Here is a 21,888-nt window from a genome sequence, read left to right as displayed (position 1 = left end):
CAGAAAATTATTTGGAATTAATAAAATAGCCTTGGAAGTTGGAAAAAATTATTATTTTTTTTTTTAAGATTTTTAGGGGCAAAATGCTCATATCTCTGAAACTAAGAGAGTGAAAGACTTGAAAATTGATACACACATTCTTCTAAAAAATTCATTGGACACTTATTTCAGTGTCTTTCCAGAAAGTTACTTAAAATTAATAAAATAGCCTTGGAATTTGGAAAAAATAATTATTTTATTTATTAAGGTTTTCAGGGGCAAAATGCTCGTATCTCTGAAACTAGGAGAGTTAAAGACTTAAAAATTGAAACACATATTCTTCACCTAGTACAGCGTTTTTCCAAAAAGTTATTTAAAAAAAAGAAAATAGCATTGAAAATTAATTTTTTTTTCAATTGAGATTTTTAAGACCAAACTGCTCATATCATATATATTGAAAATGACCTTTAGCAAACTCCATTTGGGTCTCACTAAATATTACTCTTTAATAGGACAAAATTTCAATATACACGTCTGACAAACTCGGAACTTGAGTGCGAAAATCGATAAATCCATCAATTATTTAGAAGCCCTTACTAAGGGTTTCTAAATAATTGCATGCTAAGCAGCAAGTCTTTTATAATAAAGAATTCTCTTAAATTTCTTAAGGTTTCACTTATCAGCCCTAATAATTCGTATTTAAATTTGTATGTTGTTTTGATTATACACGTCCGGTCAACTTAGCTCTTAAGTGCGCAAATCACTTGACATTAAACTTTGTGCTTTCCCTATGATCTTTTGTTGCGTGTTAATGAAAAAAACTTGGCCTGACGTGTATAATATGAAAAGATCCTGATGAATTTTAGCAACGATTAAATTAATATTATTATTATTATTATTATTATTAAAGCATATTCATTCAGCTTGTTGTGCTAAATTTTATTCGCACGTATGTAGGTACGAAGTTAATCCGTGGTCCCCTTTGTTCCGATTAAATAATTCGTTTGAACCAAAAGAGGGGGCACCTATAAAACCATCCGGACCGCAACTGGTTCGGGTGATTCAGTGTATATTTGTTTATTCAGTGACACCTGCAGAAGTAAAACCAGAAAATTCAATTTGTGACCATGAAACTGTACGTTGTGCTCCTAGTTGTTCTTGGTACGTATGTATGTATATACATATTAAATTATTAGTTGCATGTAAGAATGTAATTAATTCAAGAGTTATTTTGGTTCGTTTATCTGAGCAAGTTTACCAGAGATAACCTGACTTATGACCTTCAATTAACCTTGTTAAATGATGAAACATTAAATGAAGTAAAAGTTTTTTTTTAATGTTTTGTCAATATCTTAAAAGTGAAATTCTTTGGAAGGCCATAACTGAAATTTCAATAGTTCAAACGATTTGAATTTTTCAGGACTGATAGTCCAAAGGGGCCTTAGGAGCTGTATAATTTTTGAAAAATATCGATCAACAGGAAGGGCTCTTATGAGCCAACAGAAGTTGGCAAAAAACTCAACGGGTCCGTGAAATTTCGGTTTTTTGTGTATCAGGAACTGGACAGTTTATGCCAGGCATTTGAGGTACTTAATTGGCCTGAAAAGTCATAAATTTGGCCTGGCAACCAGTATTTAATTCAATTACTAGAATTACCTAAATATTTCCATCCCTTACAGGTAATTAGGGCCGAGAGAGAGAAAGAGAGTGTCACAAGATTAAAAAAACAACTCGATCAATTGTCTTTGAAATTGGCCAATAATTATTTATTTCTTCCAGGCATTTGAGAAAGAAAGAGAGAGAGAAAACTATGCCTTAAAGCGTAAAACTCTTTTTATCTTTTTTTTTCATATATAACCCAAGCCTAGATATTCATTTTAATGAGTAACAGTTTCTGCATTTAATGGAAAATTTGAAATGCTATTTTGTTTAAATTATTTCAAAGGAACTATGGTTTCTTTCTTTATTATTCCAACGGTTATTCCATATTCTCATCCTTCTAAATCCAATGAGACTGTCTGGAAAGTCGTGGCTATCCTAGTTTTAGAAATATGACTTTTTTAAGTTGGACTGTTGAGGAAGAAATTAAAGGCCATTTTCCAGTAGTCTCAGGTTTAAATAGAGGAATTTTCTTCCAGGTTGTTAATAGATCTCAAGTGCTATAAATAAGGTTTTAACATTCTGGAAAAATATAAAATTATTTAGTTTTATTATTGCAGAAAATCAGAACTTTTCTCTTTCTTTCTGGCAGTTATGTGAATTTAACCAAAGTCTATATATTTCAATTTTATTTGAAATATATAGACTTTGCTTTAACTAACAGAGAAAGAAATTTGGTTGTATACATCCTTTAAAGCAGTACAGAGATATAGACATTTCTTTAACTGAATAAAGAAAGACGATAGTTTCAACTGCCTGGAAGAAGAACACTAATAACTATCTATCTCTTTTTAAGTAGAGGCCTTATTCCAGGCATTTGTACATTACTTTGTGCCCACTTTTTCAACTGGAAAAATTTGGTTGTATACATCCTTTAAGGCAGTACAGAGATATACACATTTCTTTACCTGAATAAAGAAAGACGATAGTTTCAACTGCCTGGAAGAAGAAAACTAATAACTATCTATCTCTTTTTAAGTAAAAGCCTTATTCCAGGCATTTGTAAATTACTTTGTGCCCACTTTTGCAACTGGAAAAATTAGGTTGTATGCATCCTTTAAAGCAGTACAGAGATATAGACATTTCTTTAACTGAATAAAGAAAGACAATAGTTTCAACTGCCTGGAAGAAGAAAACTAATACCTTTCTATCTCTTTTTAAGTAGAGGCCTTATTCCAGGCATGTGTACATTACTTTGTGCCCACTTTTTCAACTGGAAAAATTTGGTTGTATACATCCTTTAAGGCAGTACAGAGATATACACATTTCTTTACCTGAATAAAGAAAGACGATAGTTTCAACTGCCTGGAAGAAGAAAACTAATAACTATCTATCTCTTTTTAAGTAAAAGCCTTATTCCAGGCATTTGTAAATTACTTTGTGCCCACTTTTGCAACTGGAAAAATTAGGTTGTATGCATCCTTTAAAGCAATACAGAGATATAGGCATTTCTTTAACTGAATAAAGAAAGACAATAGTTTCAACTGCCTGGAAGAAGAAAACTAATACCTTTCTATCTCTTTTTAAGTAGAGGCCTTATTCCAGGCATGTGTACATTACTTTGTGCCCACTTTTTTAACTGGAAAAATTAGGTTGTATACATCCTTTAAAGCAGTACAGAGATATAGACATTTCTTTAACTGAATAAAGAAAGACGATAGTTTCAACTGCCTGGAAGAAGAAAACTAATAACTATCTATTTTTTTTTAAGTAGAGGTCTTATTCCAGGCATTTAAACATTACTTTGTGCCCACTTTTTTAACCGGAAATACATACAAAATTATATGTTTCTCAATTACCTTGAAGATATGATAATTTAGACCTCAACTGCCTGGAAGTAACTAAAAATTAGACCTTAATGGTCTTGAAGTAACGATAAATTAGAGCTCAATTGCCTTGAAAAAACAATAAATTAGCCTTTAATCGGCTAAAAAAAAAGGATCAGTTAGACTTGAACTGCCTAAAAGAAACAATAAATTATACTTTAACTGCTAATAGAAGACGATAAATTAGACCTTAGTTTCCTGAAAGGTACAATAATTTAGACCTCAACTGTTTCGAAAAAGTGATAAATTAGACCTTTATGGTTTTTAAAAAGCCATAAATTAGAGCTCAATTGCCTTGAAAATACGATAAATTGGACTTTAATCGCTTAGGAAAAAGGTCAATTAGACTTAAACTGCCTGGAAGTAACTAAACATTAGACCTTCATAGCCTTGAAGTAACGATAAACTGCCTGGAAGAAATAATAAATTATACTTCATAAGAACAGATTCAACTACCTGAAAGAATTTTTTTAATACATGAATTTAATACATATCGAGCATGAGCTTATTAACAAATTAAAATAATGCATCTAAAAATGAAGGAATATGGAGGAATTTAACAAATTATTCATTTAAAATGTCGAAGGAATGAACATTCAATTCTTATAGGAATCTTCACTCGGTTTGTTTAGTTTCATATGCATTCAAGTACAAAAACCCCTAATAACTATCCTAGAAACCCCTAGTTTGTTCCTTCATACACTTTTAATTGTGGTTTAGTGTATGACCTACTAGTTATTTCTTTAGGAACCCCTAGTTTATTTCATGATAAACCGCATTTAACTAACATAACCCACTAGTTTTTTTTCAGAAACCCCTAGTTTGTTTCATGACGAACTGTCTAATTTTAACTACAAAGATCAAACAGCTTGCTAATATTTTAGTTTCTTTCTTCATACACTTAGAATTAGTTTCTATGTATCCACTATGACCTACTAGTAACTTTTAAATATTATAAACTCTTATATAAACTCTCATTATAATTTGCCTTAGAAGTTGAAAAAAATAATTATTTTCTTTTTAAAGGTTTTTTTAGGGGCAAAATGCTCATATCTCTGAGACTAAGAAAGGTAAACACTTGAAAATTGAAACACACGTTCTTCTAAAAAAATCATTGGACACCCATTTCAGTGTTTTTTCAGAAACTTATTTGAAATTAAAAAAATAGCCTTGAAAGTTGGAAAAAATTATTATTTTCTTTTTAGAGGTTTTTAGGGGCAAAATGCTCATATCTCTGAAACTAAGAAAGGTAAACACTTGAAATTTGAAACACACGTTCTTCTAAAAAAATCATTGGATACCTATTTCAGTGTTTTTCTAGAAAGTTGGTTGAACGTAAAAAATTAGCCTTGGAAGTTGGAAAAAATAATTTTTTTCTTTTTAAAGGTTTTAAGGGGCAAAATGCTTATATCTCTGAAACTAAGAAAGGTAACTACTTGAAATTTGAAACACACGTTCTTCTAAAAAAATCATTCGACACCTATTTCAGTGTTTTTCTAGAAAGTTGGTTGAAATTAAAAAATTAGTCTTGAAAGTTGGAAAAAATAATTTTTTTATTTTTAAAGGTTTTTAGGGGCAAAATGCTCATATCTCTGAAACTAAGAAAGGTAAATACTTGAAATTTGAAACACAAGTTCTTCTAAAAAAATCATTGGACACCCATTTCAGTGTTTTTCCAGAAAGTTGTTTGAAATTAAGAAATTAGCCTTGGAATTTGAAAAAAAGAATTATTTTATTTATTAAGGTTTTTAGGGGTAAAATGCTCATATCTTTGAAACTAAGAAAGGTAAACACTTGAAATTTGAAACACATGTTCTCCTAAAAAAATCATTGGACACCTATTTCAGTGTTTTTCCAGAAAGTTATTTGAAATTAAGAAATAAGCCTTGGAAGTTGGAAAAAATAATTATTTTCTTTTTAGAGGTTTTTAGGGGCAAAATGCTCATATCTCTGAAACTAAGAGAGGTAAACACTTGAAAATTGAAACACACATTCTTCTAAAAAATTTATTGGACATCTATTTTAGTATATATACATTTCTATAACTAAATAAAGAAAGACGATGGTTTTAACTGCCTGGAAGAAAAACACTAATAACTATCTATCTCTTTTTAAGTAAAGGCCTTATTCCAGGCATTTGTACATTACTTTGTGCCCTTTTTTTCATCTGGAAATACACACAAAATCTATATTCTTCTCAATTACCTTGAAGATACAATAATTTAGACCTCAACTGCCTGGAAGTAACTAAAAATTAGACTTCAATTATTGCCTTGAAAAACCAATAAATTAGACTTTAGTTATCTGGAAAGTACAGTAATTTAGACCTCAACTGTTTCGAAAAACTGATAAATTAGACCTTTATGGCTTTTAAAAAAGCCATAAGTTAGAGCTCAACTGCCTTGAAAATACGATAATTTAAACCTCAACGGCCTGGAAGTAACTCAAAATTAGACCTTCATAGCCTTGAAGTAACGATAAACTGCCTGGAAGAAATAATAAATTACACTTTATAAGAACAGATTCAACTACCTGAAAGAATGTTTCTTTAATACATTAAAGATAGTAAACCGATTTCTTTTATGCTTTTGTCAGGCATATCAAGCATAAGCTTATTAACAAATTAAAATAATGCACTAACAATGAAGAAATATGGAGGAATTTATTACAGGAATTTATGGAGGAAATGACAATTCAATTCTTATAGGAATCTTCACTTGATTTTTAGTAAACTTCAAGTGCAAGAACCCCTAGTAACTATCCTAGAAATCCGTAGTTTGTTCCTTTATATACTTTGAATTATGGTTCAATGTATGACCTACTAGTTATCTATTTAGATACCCCTAGTTTGTTTCATGATAAACCACGTTTAACTAAGATAACCCACTAGTTTTTTTTTCAGAAACCCCTAGTTTGTTTCATGACAAACTGTCTAATTTTAACTACAAAGATTAAACCACTTTCTTCCATCATACGCTTTGAATTATCTTTTATGTATCCACTATGACCTACTAGTAATTTTTTTACAGACTACTAGTTTGTTTATTCATACACTTTAAAATTACGAAGTTCCTCTAGTTATATTGGAAGAAACTACCAGTTCCATGTCTCAATACAATTTTAATATTCAAGGTATGATGAGCTACAGGTAAGTTTTACAAACCCCTAGTTTACTAAAGAAATAATCCATACTTGCAATGGAGTCGTAGGTTAAGGTAAAATTTGAAACACACAAGTCTCCTTCCACTCGCTTATTCTACATATAGCTTTAAATTTCCAACATTTTACTGTCAAATATCTAATCAACAATTTAATTTTTGAGAGAGAGATCAAGCCTTGGTATATGCGATTTCTAGACATTTTATCCCCCTGATGATGAACACTAGTGCGTTGGAAATTTTAAGCTTTATGTACAACAAAAGGAGAAAAGAAGTGTATTTTTCATTCTACCTTAAGACCCTAGTTTGTTTATTCATATATTTTCACAGTTAAACTACCAAATGCTCCTAGTTACATCTAAAGAAACTGCCAGTTACCTTGAGTCCGCTAGTAATTTTTCTAGAAACCCCTAGTTTCGTTTTACATTTGAACCATTTTATGTTCAAAACTTACACGTTTTATTACGCACTCCTACTTTTTTTTTTGCAGATACAATTACGGACCCGTATAGTTATTTTAATAGGTCTTATACATTTTTAATACTCCTACTTATACATTTTTGACCTATTAGATTCGACAACGAAATCCAGATATTTTACTACAAATCTCCACATTTCCTGGACGTAACTAGTAACTTTTTTAGAAACTTTCAATTTATTTTATGACTAATTAATGTCTGATTTTATTTACAAAGATCAGACAACTCGCTAATATTTTTTAGCAATGAATTATCTTCTATATATCTACTATAACCTACTAGTAACTTTTTTACAAACTCCTAGTTTGCTTATTCATACATTTTTAAATTAGGAAGTCCCTCTAGTTATAATTGCAAAAACTGCCAGTTCATTTTTCAATACATTTTAATATTCAAGGTATGATGAGCTACTGGTAAGTTTTACAAACCCCTAGTTTACTAAAGAAATAATCCATACATGGAGTCGTAGGTTAAGGTAAAATTTGAAACACACAAGTCTCCTTCCACTCGCTTATTCTACATATAGCTTTAAATTTCCAACATTTTACTGTCAAATATCTTATCAACAATTTAATTTTTGAGAGATAGAGTTCAAGCCCAGGTCTATGCGACTTTTAAACATTTTATCCCCCTGATGATGGACACTACTGTGTTGGAAATTTTAAACTTTATGTAGAATAAAAGGAGAGAAGAAGTGTGTTTTTCATTCTACCTTAAAACCCTAGTTTGTTTATTCATATTCTTTCACAGTTAAACTACGAAATGATCCTAGTTACATCTAAAGATACTGCCAGCTTGACTTGACTGCAACCTTGAATCCACTAGTAATTTTTCTAGAAACCCCTAGTTTCGTTTAACATTTGAACCATTTTATGTTCAAAACTTACACGTTTTATTACGCACTTCTACTTATTTTATCGACAACAAAACCCTATATATTTTATTACAAACCTCTACATTTTCTGGTACGTACTCCTACATATCATATTTTTTAAGAAAAAGTATATATACTTATATGGTCTTAAATGGCGACAAAAATAGATACTATTGAAATGTTTTTCCTTAACAATCAACTGTCGATTCATCAGTTTAATCGATGAGTGAGCAACTAAAAATAAAAATGACTAAAACTGAATTAAAACCACATGTTCGATCTTTATTGCATATTTTTTTAGACCGTAAATTAAACTTTATTATAGAAAAACCATCATATATTATGCAAATTAAATATTATAATCCAGGACAAGAGCGTATTGAGATGCATTTTTCCTAGGATTTCCACGATGGCAACGCTATAATAGAGCCTAACAAGTTCTTAGATCTCATCTATGCATGCGTTAAGTAAAGCAATCATTCAATAGAGGTCTTGCAATTTGTTATATTAGAGCAAGTACGTTGTGGGAGATCTATTTCTGCGAAGTCATAATTGGTTAGGCGAGATATAAATAAAGTGTGACAAATGAATGTTCCTAAGGTGGAACTTAAGAAGAAGAAGAAGTTATAGCTCTTTCTTTCTCATATGGGTTAAAACAATGAAGGAAGGAGTGGAGGAGTGAGTGAAAGAGCATCGAAAAATTGAAGCTCTTTAGGTATTTCATATTCTTCCAGGCAGTTGAGGGCATTATTTAATAATAAAAGACCAAAAGTCTTAGTCACAAGTTTCGTATTTGAAAAATATTTTAATAAATGGCACGTGTTTCACCGCTTGACATGGCATCCTCAGATTTATCGAAAATAGGCAGTAACACAATCGAGACATTCATATTATTACATACAAGAACGAATTTTGTGCCGGTTGTGTTGTAGCTGTTTCGGATAATTCTGAGGATGTCAGGTGCCATTTTTTAAAATATTTTTCAGGACTGTTGGTTTTCTATTATTTAAATTACGTCTTTGTGAGAATTATGGTCGACCCTTTAAAATTTAAAATTGCCAATAAGGCTTCATTTAAATATTTTATTTCTTCCAGGCAAATTCTTATTAATGTTTAAAGTGCGGTGTATTACTTCAATAAAATATCCAATGGCTCACTTGACGTTAACAACAGAGGTATTCCAGGGTTGGCATAGAGGTTGTATCAATAAATTTTAAAATTCCTACTATAGAAGCACTAAAAAGAGCTTTAGTATCCTTTTTCAGGTAGGTGGTATTCAAACAAAAGGGCAATTTTTTGAACTATTTTAAGCGCAAGGTTTCGATTTGAATTTAATAAAAGGCAACTTTGTGTGCTTCTAATTGCGTACTAGATACAATTTTTACAACCTTAAAGTAACGGTCGGTTTTTAAAAATTTTACCGAAAAACACCTTAGTTCAGTGATAAGTTTACTTCTTAGGTCATCTTTTCTATGCATCAGTATGCAGTAATATTCCTATACTATAAAATAATCTATTTTCGTATATAAAGAATAAACAAAAAAGCGGTTGCGCAATTTATATACATACATACATGCTTCAAATAATGTGGAATGCCTTAAAATAAACACACAGTTTTATTACTTGATATCGTAATTTTTTTTAAAACGCATTAAGTCGAGACACGACGCGATTCCTCCTCGCGTCCTAATTTCAATTAAATCGGAGAGAGAGGAAGGAGGACTCTGAATAAAGATTAATTTGTGAATTGTCAATTTATGAATTAAACAATCAGCTCGGATTATTCGGTTGTGTGACGTACGACTTCCATCCAGGGGTCGTGAACTTATAAATTAACTTTTTAATATCGAGACCGAGATATCGTATATCGGCATCTTGCAGGCGTCGGAATCGATCAAAGGAATTTTAAATATTTCTGTAAATAAATAGAGAAAAGTTGTTTCGAAAGACCAATAGAGTAAGTGGCATGGAAAATTCAGAATGAATTTTAGAATAGACAATACAATAACAAAGTAATCCGTTAAAACTGTTTTTTGTTTCTAAAGGTTTCTAAGGCAAAAAATGCATTTTATTTGATATTTTGTTCATTTTAACTGCTGCCACGCTAACATGCCTAATAATTTCCTTGATTACCTGAAAAATTATAAAATTTGCATGGAAAACTAGTTAAAGTGTCTGGAAGGGTATACATATATTTTCTTTTCCAGGCAGGCAACAAAAATGCTTTTGCATAAAAAACAGTTTCCAGAGAGTAGAAAAATTGACTGCCAGGAGTATTATGAGCAACTGTCTGGAAAAATTAAATATTTAAATTAGTTATTCATTCCAGGCAGTTAAGTGCATTCAACTTATAGAGAGCATCAGGTTTCAATTTAATTACTTGAAAAAAAATTATTTATTCCAGGCAGTTGACTATATTCGAGTTACCGAGAATAATAGCTTTTAATTCAATTGCTTAGAAGAAATTAGTTATTTATTCCAGGCAATTGAATATAATAAACTTATAGACAGCATTCGCTTTCAATTCAAATGCCTAGAATAAATTAATTATTTAGAAGAATTCAGTTATTTATTCCAGGCAGTTGAATATAATGAGCTAATAGACAGCATTAGCTTTCAATTCAACTGCCTAGAAGAAATTAGTTATTTATTCCAGGCAATTGAATATAATAAACTTATAGACAGCATTCGCTTCCAATTCAATTGCTTAGAAGAATTCAGTTATTTAATTCAGGGAGTTGAATATAATAAGCTTATAGACAGCATTAGCTTTTAATTCAAATGCCTGGAAGAAATTAGTGATTTATTCCAGACAATTAAATATAATAAACCTATAAACAGCATTCGCTTTCAATTCAACTGCTTAGAAAAATTCAGTTATTTATTCCTGGCAATTAAATATAATAAACTTATAGAGAGCATTAGTTTTGAATTCAAATTCCTGGAAGAAATTAGTTATTTATTCCAGGCAATTGAATATAATCAACTTATAGAGAGCATTAGTTTTGAGTTAGCATTAGTCTCTCGTCTCATCCTCTTCTCATTTATCCTCTTTCCTTGCACACGTCCGTTGTCGCACTGCCACTGCCTGTTTTAAAATCTTAGGCTAATTAATTGTATATCTTAGTTTGCATTCCTATATAAAAACGTTATTTTTGTAAAATTGTTTCTGTAAATTGTAAAGGGCTTTTTCATCCCTAGTTCCTGGAAGAAATCAGTTATTTATTTCAGGCAATTGAATATAATAAACTTATAGACAGCATTCGCTTCCAATTCAATTGCTTAGAAGAATTCAGTTATTTAATTCAGGCAGCTACATATAATAAGCTTATAGACAGCATTCGCTTTTAATTCAAATGCCTAGAAGAAATTAGTTATTTATTCCAGGCAATTAAATATAATAAACCTATAAACATCATTCGTTTTCAATTCAACTGCTTAGAAAAATTCAGTTATTTATTCCTGGCAATTAAATATAATAAACTTATAGAGAGCATTAGTTTTGAATTCAAATTCCTGGAAGAAATCAGTTATCTATTCCAGGCAATTGAATATAATAAGCTTATAGACAGCATTCGCTTTCAATTCAACTGAACAAGAAATCAGTTATTTATTCCAGGCAATTGAATATAATAAACTTATAGACAGTATTCGCTTTCAATTAAAATGCTTAGAAAAATTCAGTTATTTATTCCAGGCAGTTGAATATAATAAACTTATAGACAGCATTAGCTTTTAATTCAAATGCCTAGAAGAAATCAGTTATTTATTACAAGCAATAAATATAATAAACTTATAGACAGCATTCGCTTTCAATTCAAATGCTTGGAAGAAATCAGTTATTTATTTTAGGCAATTAAATATAATAAGCTTATAGACAGCACTCGGTTTTAATTCAACTACTTAGAAGAATTCAGTCATTTATTCCAGACAGTTGACTATATTCGACTTACTGAGAATATTAGCTTTTAATTCAATTGCTTAGAAGAATTCAGTTATTTATTCCAGGCAATTGAATATAATAACTTTATAGACAGCATTCGCTTTCAATTCAAATGCCTAGAATAAATTAATTATTTAGAAGAATTCAGTTATTTATTCCAGGCAATTGGATATAATAAGCTTATAGACAGCACTCGGTTTTAATAAAACTACTTAGAAGAATTCAGTTATTTATTCCAGGTAGTTGAATATAATGAGCTTATAGACAGCATTAGCTTTCAATTCAGCTGCCTAGAAGGAATTAGTTATTTATTCCAGGCAATTGAATATAATAAACTTATAGACAGCATTCGCTTCCAATTCAATTGCTTAGAAGAATTCAATTATTTAATTCAGGCAGCTGAATATAATAAGCTTATAGACAGCATTAGCTTTCAATTCAGCTGTCTAGAAGAAATTAGCTATTTATTCCAGGCAGTTGAATATAATAAACTTATAGACAGGATTAGCTTTCATTTCAAATGCCTGGAAGAAATCAGTTATTTATACCAGGCAGCTGAATATAATAAACTTATAGATAGCATTCGCTTTCAATTTAATTGCTTAGAAGAATTTAGTTATTTAATTCAGAAAGTTGAATATAATAAGCTTATAGACAGCATTAGCTTTTAATTCAAATGCCTGGAAGAAATAGGTGATTTATTCCAGGCAATTGAATATAATAAACTTATAGAGAGCTTTAGTTTTGAATTCAAATGCCTAAAAGAAATTAGTTATCTATTATAGGCAATTAAATATAATAAGTTTATAGATAGCATTGGCTTTCATTTCAATTGCTTAGAAGCAATCAGTTATTTATTCCAGGCAGTTGAATATAATAAGCTTATAGACAGCATTAGTTTTCAATTTAAATGCCTGGAAGAAATCAGGTATCTATTCCAGGCAATTGAATATAATAACTTTATAGACAGCATTCGCTTTCAATTCAACTGCCTTGAAGAATTCAGTTATTTATTCCAGGTAGTTGAATATAATGAGCTTATAGACAGCATTAGCTTTCAATTCAGCTGCCTAGAAGAAATTAGTTATTTATTCCAGGCAATTGAATATAATCAACTTATAGAGAGCATTAGTTTTGAATTAGCATTAGTCTCTCCTCTCATCCTCTTCTCGTCTATCCTCTTTCCTTGCGCACCTCCGTTGTCGCACTGCCACTACCTGTTTTAAAATCTTAGGCTAATTAATTGTATATCTTACTTTGCATTCCTATATAAAAACGTTATTTTTGTAAAATTGTTTCTGTAAATTGTAAAGGGCTTTTTCATCCCTAGTTCCTCGAAGAAATCAGTTATTTATTTCAGGCAATTGAATATAATAAACTTATAGAGAGCATTAGTTATAAATTAAAATGCCTGTGGAAATGGAGATTCCCAGTGAAAAGAGCTAACATCAGTCCGTCATCTTCATTGTAATCTAAAATAAAATCATCATATTTATGAGGAATTACTATGGGTCGCTGTCCCCTTCTGGGAGGTTCATCTTCTACCACAGACTGGTTGCCTGGAACATCTTCATTGGGTTGTTCGACATCAACCTGAACATCACGATTTATTGTACCTTGACCTGCAACTTCTTGTTCTGTTTCCACACCAGCAGAATCATCAAACACTATGATGTCCCCCTGGCAATTTCCTTCTAGTCTCTTCTTCCTTTCATCAAAAACTACATCCCTGGCCGTGACTATCTTCTCCTTTTCTATGTCCCACACTCTGTACCCATTATCTGTGTATCCCATCATTAACATTTTCTCAAGTTTTCCATTCCTGTCTTCCTTAGGAATGTGAACAAAACAATTACATCCAAAAACTCGAATTTTATTCAAATTTAGTTTAACACCATACCAAATCTCAGCAGGAGTTTTTCCATTCCCAAGCACAGATGTTGGGGTCCTGTTAATAAGGTACACAGCACTCTGAATAGCTTCATTCCAAAATTTCTTATCCATATGAGCGTCAAATATCATACACCTTGCTCGGTCCAACACAGTTCTATTGAATCGCTCAGCAATACCATTTTGCTGCGGATTTCTTGGAATGGTGTACTCAATATGGATTCCTCGAGCCCTGCAGAATGATTGAAGATCCTTGGTGATAACCTCTCCACCTTTATCACATCGTAGCCTTTCCAACTTTACCTGAAACTTCATTACCTGGGCATTCATAACTAAAAAGACCACAGCACTCGCTTTTAATTCAACTACTTAGAAGAAATTAGTTGTTTATTCCAGGCAATTGAATATAATAGGCTTATAGACAGGATTAGTTTTCAATTCAAATGCCTGGAAAAAATCAGTTATCTATTCCAGGCAATTGAATATAATAAGCTTATAGACAGCATTGGCTTTCAATTCAACTGCCTAGAAGAAATTAGTGATTTATTCCAGGCAATTGAATATAATAAACTTATAGACAACATTCGCTTTTAATTCAACTGCTTAGCAGAATTCAGTTATTTATTCCAGGCAGTTGAATATAATAATCTTATAGACAGCATTAACTTTCAATTAAACTACTTAAAAGATTTCAATTATTTATTCCAGGAAATTGAATATAATAACTTTATAGACAGCATTGGCTTTCAATTCAAATGCCTTGAAGAAATTAGTTATTTATTTCAGGCAATTAAATATAATAAGCTTATAGACAGCATTAGCTTTTAATTCAAATGCCTGGAAGAAATGAGTGATTTATTCCAGGCAATTGAATATAATAAACTTATAGAGAGCATTCGCTTTCAATTCAAATGCCTAGAAGAAATTAGTTATTTATTCGAGGCAATTGAATATAATAAACTTATAGACAGCATTCGCTTTCAATTCAATTGCTTAGAAAAATTCAGTTATTTAATTCAGGCAGTTGAATATAATAAACTTATAGACAGCATTAGTTTTTAATTCAAATGCCTGGAAGAAATTAGTTATTTATTTCAGGCAATTGAACATAATAAACTTATAAACAGCATTCGCTTTCAATTCAAATTCCTAGAAGAAATTAGTTATTTATTCCAGGCAATTGAACATAATAAACTTATAGACAGCATTCACTTTCAATTCAAATGCCTTGAAGAAATTAGTTATTTATTCCAGGCAATTGAACATAATAAACTTATAGAGAGCATTCGCTTTCAATTCAAATGCCTAGAAGAAATTAGTTATTTATTCCAGGCAATTGAACATAATAAACTTATAGACAGCATTCGCTTTCAATTCAAATGCCTTGAAGAAATTAGTTATTTATTTCAGGCAATTAAATATAATAAGCTTATAGACAGCACTCGGTTTTAATTCAACTACTTAGAAGAATTCAATTATTTATTTCAGGCAGTTGTATATAATACACTTATAGATAGCATTAGCTTTTAATTCAAATGCCTGGAAGAAATGAGTGATTTATTCCAGGCAATTGAATATAATAAACTTATAGAGAGCATTCGCTTTCAATTCAAATGCCTAGAAGAAATTAGTTATTTATTCAAGGCAATTGAATATAATAAACTTATAGACAGCATTCGCTTTCAATTCAATTGCTTAGAAAAATTCAGTTATTTAATTCAGGCAGTTGAATATAATAAGCTTATAGACAGCATTAGCTTTTAATTCAAATGCCTGGAAGAAATTAATTATTTATTCCAGACAATTGAACATAATAAACTTATAAACAGCATTCGCTTTCAATTCAAATTCCTAGAAGAAATTAGTTATTTATTCCAGGCAATTGAATATAATAACTTTATAGACAGCATTGGGTTTCAATTCAACTGCCTAAAAGAACTTAGTTATTTCTTTCAGACAGTTAAGTATATCTAACTTATAGAAAGTATCGGTTATTTAAAAACATGTTAAAAAAAAACAATATGTAAGCAAAATTAAAATATAAAAAAAGAGACCTGAAAAATAATTAAAAAAATAGCTATAAGTAAATACAAAATGATTTGGAATTAAGAGAAGAAGAATAAAAAAAAAACTCCAATTGCCTGGAATAAACGTAAAATAAAAATATTTAAATTATTCCAGGCAACCGGATTATTATTGGACATTATAAAAAAATGTATTATTGGCAACAATTTTTCAAATAAAAGTTGCCTGAAAAAAGGCACCTCGACTTCTGGAAAGAACCAAAAAATATGAAATTTTTATTAAAAAAATTGTTATTTTTTACTTGGACTTGAATTAAAATTACCTGATTTTTTTAAAATTCTTCCAGTCAATTAAGGCTTTATTTGAAAAGTGAAAAAACAACTAAATAACAATTTAAATAACGAGTTCAACTAGTTATTTCAGGCAGGTTAAAGATTTATTTCTAATAATCAAAATCCTGTTTTTCATACAGATATTTCAAAAAAATTAACTGGCAATAACCTGGAACTGTATATAATAATTTTATAATTAATGCTCTAATTATACGTAATATGTTTTATTTATTTTATTCATCAACCAGTTTTTTTTTGAATTTTGCCATATTTAGAATTTTTGAAGTTATACCATACCCCTACGTATACTTTTAGATATTTCGCTTTATCGTGATAATTGTTACAACTATTTTTATGCACAGTTATAAACTGATTTGCAACGTAATTTCTCTTATTCATCTTGAAGTATATAAAATTAGATTTTTCTATATTTACTGTTAACACATTTGAATCTAATCAATCTTTAACAGATGCCATTGAGCTTCTAAATAAACTTCATCCCATGATTGACCTATAAGTAATAAAACCGTGTCATCAGCATAACAGACAATGTTATTAACACCCACGTCTTCCATTGGGCTATTGCTGTAGATTCTAAATAGAATAGAATAAAAAAAACTGCTTCTTTATGATTTATTTTTTTTTTATTAATTTATTTCAGTGACACTACTAAGTGTGGTCTATGGAGCTCCATCGAAAGGTTCGACCAAAGCGTCTTTAAAAAAGAAACAGTCGTGCGTAAAAGACTGCGGGGACACCTACAAGCCGATATGTGCCGGAGATGGTTCGAAGAATATCAGTTTCGGAAGCGAGTGTGTCTTAGCCAATTACAACTGTGAAAATCAAAAAGGTAAATTATAGTATAGTGATCAAAGTAGAGGACGGTATACACAGAAAAAGCACTTTAATATAATAAAGGATATAAGGCTTTGATTGTTTGCTTTTTTATTTATCCAATAAAAATTAACGTTTATTTAAGTAATTATGTTTAAGACAATTAAGGAGAAATGCTAATACAAATATTCTATTCAGACCAGTTAAATCTAAGAGAAATTTGTATTTCTTTGAAAATAGGAGGACTTTTGAAAAAAGTCGAGGTTTGCCAATTTTTTTAAGCATTGGCCATAAATGTGCCAATTTTGGGTCGATTTTGATGAAATTTGGTTTAAATTAAAGGGTTTTTAATGAAGAACAAAAAAGTTGTCTATGAAAATTTTGATAAAATTAATGAGTTTTTAATTAAAAATATTAATAAAATTAATTGTCTTTGAATGAATTTGTTCTTAGTCAAGGTTGACCAATTTTGGCCATAAGTTTGCTAATTTTGGGTCGATTTTGATGAAATTGGGTTTAAATTAAAGGATTTTTATAGAAGAGCAAAAAAGGTTTCTATGAAAATGTTGATAAAACTAATGATTTTTGAATAAAAATATTAATATAATTAATAGTTTTTGAATGAATTTGTTCCAAGTCAAGGTTGACCAATTTTCATAAACAATGGCCATAACTGTGCCCATTTTGGGTCGATTTCGATGAAAGTTAGTTTAAATTAAAGAATTTTTAATGAAAAACAAAAAAGGCCTCTATGAAAATTTTGATAAAACTAATGAGTTTTTAATGAAAAATATTAATAAAATTAAGAGTTTTTGAATGAATTTGTTCCAAGTCAAGGTTGATCAATTTTCATAAATAATGGCCATAACTAAGCCAATTTTAGGTCGATTTTAATGAAAGTTAGTACAAATTTAAGGGTTTTTAATGGAGAACAAAAAAGGTCTCTATGAAAATTTTGTTAAAACTAATGAGTTTTTAATTAAAAATTATAATAAAATTAATAGTTTTTGAATGAATTTGTTCCAAGTCAAGGTTGATCAATATACCGAAAAAATGACCATAAATATGCCAAATTTGACTCGATTTTCACGAAACTTGACTTAAATCGAGAAGTTTTTAATTGGGAACAAAAAAGGTCCTTATGAAAATATTGATAAAATTGGTAGTTTTTGAATGGACAACGTTCGTTTGTCCTAAGTCTAACTTTTCTTAAAGAATGACCATAATTAAGCCAATTTTGGCTAGACTTCGATGAAATTTATTTTAAATTCAACAGTTTTTAATTGGAAAAAAACTTCCTTATAAAAATGTTGATAAAGTTAATAGTGTTTATTCCCAGTCAACGTTTTCTTGACTTGGAATAAATCCAGTCAACAATTCACAAGTTTCCTGAAAAAATATGCCAATTTTGATAAGATCTTTATAGTTTTTTTTTAATTAAAGGATTTTTAATTAAAAGAGGTCCTTATAAAAATTTTGATAAAATCAATTTTTTTTTAAATTATCAATGTTTGTTTATACCAAGACGATTTCCATGAAAAATTAATTTTTATTGCTTGGACTTAAAATTCCTTTCAAAATTCGTATTATTGTCAACTAGGAAGTCCTTGTCGGCATCACTGTCATCGACTGCAGATTCATTGTCTTCCGAATCCTCACACCATTCGCGCATTCAAAATAAGGGTCTTTGCTGTCTTTATTACAGGGTCCACAAATTTAAGCTCGACACTTCCAATCAATTGCGCCTCTGTAGTCTTTCTAATTAATCTTGCAGATACCACACTGGGAGTTATTAGTCTTTCTTTCTCTCTTGCTTTTCCTGGTAGGGAGTGTATGGCAAAACGCTAGATGAAGAGGGTCCTGGTTCTTCGGCTGTAGTTCCTGTAAATTCCTCAGGAACGGTTAGAGGATTTTCAGAAATATTAGGGTCTGTAACAGTGCGAGACGCATCACTTTCCCCTTTTGCGTTTTTTCTCTCAACCCCTGTTCCACGGTGCTCTTTCAACAAATCAACCAAGCTGTTGTCTAAGACTCTTTCGATGTCTGCATCTACTAGTCCACTAGGAATGCCGCTTCAAAATTTCGTCGGGATTTGCAGGATGCAAAGTCCCGATTTGAGATTCTCTGCTACATTTTGACTTACCCCTTTCCACAATCTGTCCAGTAGGTTTGGAAATTGTTCTTTCGGGATACAGCCTTGGAACCGCGACTCTCTCTCCATTTTCTTTTCATAGGCGCAAATACGGCCACATCAATGGGCTGCATTAAATGCGTGGCATTGGCTGGCAAGGGAGTTATGTAGATGTTATTTGTACCACATGCCTCTCTGTGCTGAAAAGTGGCTTGCCAGGTTGTCACCAACGAGAATCATCTGGTCACTATTTCCTCTTGTGGATTCGAACTACATTTCGAATAAATTTATGTCGAACCATCCGCTCGCACTGCTCGCATATTTTGTTCCTCGTGGTCCACCTTGCGTCCAGTTGTCAAAAACATTCAAAGCTTTATATACAACTATTGGAGGTAAAAGGTCTCCATTGGCATTTCCACAAACCATTAAACTGATCGTAGCCCGGGAATGCTCCTGAACTCTTTCCACTCTCTTCGTGTTCCTTGGCACTACCGCCTTCCTGGACCCAGGATCATCTGTAACGTGGTTTCGTCATAGTTATACAAATTTGAGCTTTTCACTTCTCTAATTGCTAAGTCAATATTATTAAAGAAATTTAAAACCTTATTACGATCCACTGATGCGCTGGATCTCTTTATGTTTGAAGGCATTCTAACGCTTAAATGGTTCCTTTTTATAAATAATTGTAAGAAATCAGGTCCAGGAAAGTTATTTTTGAATATTCGAACATTTTTTCCTTGTTTGTCGAAGAATTTTTTTATTACGTCACGAATATCAACTTTTGCGAGAGAAAATCCTCAATTTGCTACAACACCCGATGTCTTTGAAATGAGAGCCTCCTCTTGATCACTTAAAACCTTTGGACGACCAACTGATTTCGAGTGTGCACCAAAAAGTCTTCGACCTAACGGAGTCCGTTCTACTTTGAAAATTTCCTCGACATACCCGCATTTACTGCATCTACCGCTTGGCGCAAGGCGTTCTCTGAGTAATTCCAGTAATTACTTGCTCCCGGAGTTTTTTTGTACGTACGAACCATTTTTATACTTTATTTACTTGTACCAACAGAAATCCGGCGATAAAACACAAAATAACATAACCTAAAAAAAAAAGTAAACAAAAATACACGTGGTGTGCAAGTTACCCCGGGGTCGGCAAGTAGACCCACATTGCGGTAGTTTACACCTAATATTCGATCAAGATTACACCTATTTTTAATGAATCGGACCTCTCATTGCATTTATTATAGCCATTAATTAAAACCAACGTAATTCATTCATTAATTACATTATGATAATGTTTAAATAAAATCACAATTTACTTTAATAATTCTTATGTTTAAACCAATTTTAAGGGCATAGGTATGCACACTTATTTAATGACAAATATCGTTCAGGTATTGCAAATACCTGCATTGAATCAGAATAAAATGCTTAAATCTATAAGTGATTGTAAGAAGAAAAGATGTGGCCACCCTGTAAAGTTTCACTTCCATAAAGTCTTTAATAATTTAAAAAAATAATTATTAAAACTGTGATTTTTTCCAGCTTGAATCGCATTATGATGACTAAAGTCAATTAGATCCTGTTTATGCAAAACGCATTCGCTCGTATAAATTTACGACAATTCATGGAAAAAGTGACCGAATAACGACGGAAGCACTTTTAACTAACAATAAACGATTTTTGTCACTTAACGCCTGGTTTGTTTTAATTTGCCATCATCATTATCATTAAGGATGTTGCTTAATACAAATTTTCTATTAATTAATATATTTATTTATTTATTTTCTTTTATTGTAGATTTAAGACTGGTGTCCCAAGGAGAATGTCCGGGAGGTGGAGGAGTTCGACTCTCGTAAAAGCCAAACTAGCCCCCCCATGACTTGATGATCAATATTTGTTTTTTATAAAAATAACCCAATATATGCATTATTCAACTTCTTTTTTGTATTTGTTATGATTTATTTACCTTCAAGTTTTCACTTTTTTTGGTAGATGCGTGATGTGAAATTCAAAAAAATTTATAGGAGATACTCTACGGTTCTTATAGGAATTACTACTAAACCTCCTTCTAGCAACTCTATAGTTGACATTAACATTAAAGCAATTTACTAAAAGGAATTCATGGATAAGGGATTAAAATGGATTAAAAGGACTTCAAGTCTAGCCAATGGACGAGAAAACCTAACTATAGTCTAGTTCTTTTAAAAAACAACAATATGAATATCCCAAACTGACTGCAATAATTATGAAACTCTTTTGAGGAAAATCCTTGAGAATTATTTAAATTACTGAAAATCATTCTTTCTTTCTTTGACTATTTATTGTGCATGTTTCATATTAGTAAAAAGTAAAAGACAGCGATAGTTACAAATTCATTTAGGATTTATTCATGATGGTCTCTACGTTCGTATAGCTCTAGTCTATGCACGTCAATTACTTCTATACTACTTACTATCTAGTGTATCCATTGAACACTCTATTTCTGTTTGTATTCCTGGCTGTGTCTCACTTTATCTCATTCTCTTCATTTAACTGTCTCATTTCAGTCTAATAAATCAATGTTTTGTTGAGATTTTTGGAGCATAAGTAATTACTACCTGAACTGCCTGGAAGAATGAAATATTTAAATTCTTCCAGGCAGTTGGAGCGTATAAAAATGATTTTTTTGAGTAAAAACTGCGTCCTGGAAACAAAGGTTAGTTGGACTTTTTGGATTAATAAGAGTAACGCCTATAAGTGGCAAATAACGAAAG

General features: G+C 30.8%; 1 protein-coding gene across 1 annotated transcript; it reads left to right on the top strand.

The window, feature by feature from the left end:
• The first annotated feature begins 972 nt into the window (after window positions 1-972).
• Window positions 973-21,073, top strand: LOC126745227 (serine protease inhibitor Kazal-type 4-like). The gene is made up of 3 exons (XM_050452975.1): window positions 973-1,140; window positions 16,827-17,015; window positions 20,933-21,073. Exons 1-3 carry the CDS (start codon window positions 1,107-1,109, stop codon window positions 20,989-20,991), a joined length of 282 nt encoding a protein of 93 aa, XP_050308932.1. The 5' UTR covers window positions 973-1,106; the 3' UTR covers window positions 20,992-21,073.
• Window positions 21,074-21,888: the final 815 nt, after the last annotated feature.

This window comes from Anthonomus grandis, chromosome 15, assembly GCF_022605725.1.
Source record: "Anthonomus grandis grandis chromosome 15, icAntGran1.3, whole genome shotgun sequence".
NCBI classification, from domain to species: domain Eukaryota; kingdom Metazoa; phylum Arthropoda; class Insecta; order Coleoptera; family Curculionidae; genus Anthonomus; species Anthonomus grandis.
The sequence above is the reverse complement of the archived record's forward strand: the minus strand, read 5'-3'. Positions and strand labels throughout refer to the sequence as shown.

Coding starts and splice junctions, on each gene's coding strand:
- LOC126745227 (XM_050452975.1), top strand. CDS start 1,107: ATGAAACTGTACGTTGTGCTCCTAGTTGTTCTTG. Junction 1,141..16,826: donor TGTGCTCCTAGTTGTTCTTG/GTACGTATGTAT, acceptor AATTTATTTCAG/TGACACTACTAAGTGTGGTC. Junction 17,016..20,932: donor CAACTGTGAAAATCAAAAAG/GTAAATTATAGT, acceptor CTTTTATTGTAG/ATTTAAGACTGGTGTCCCAA.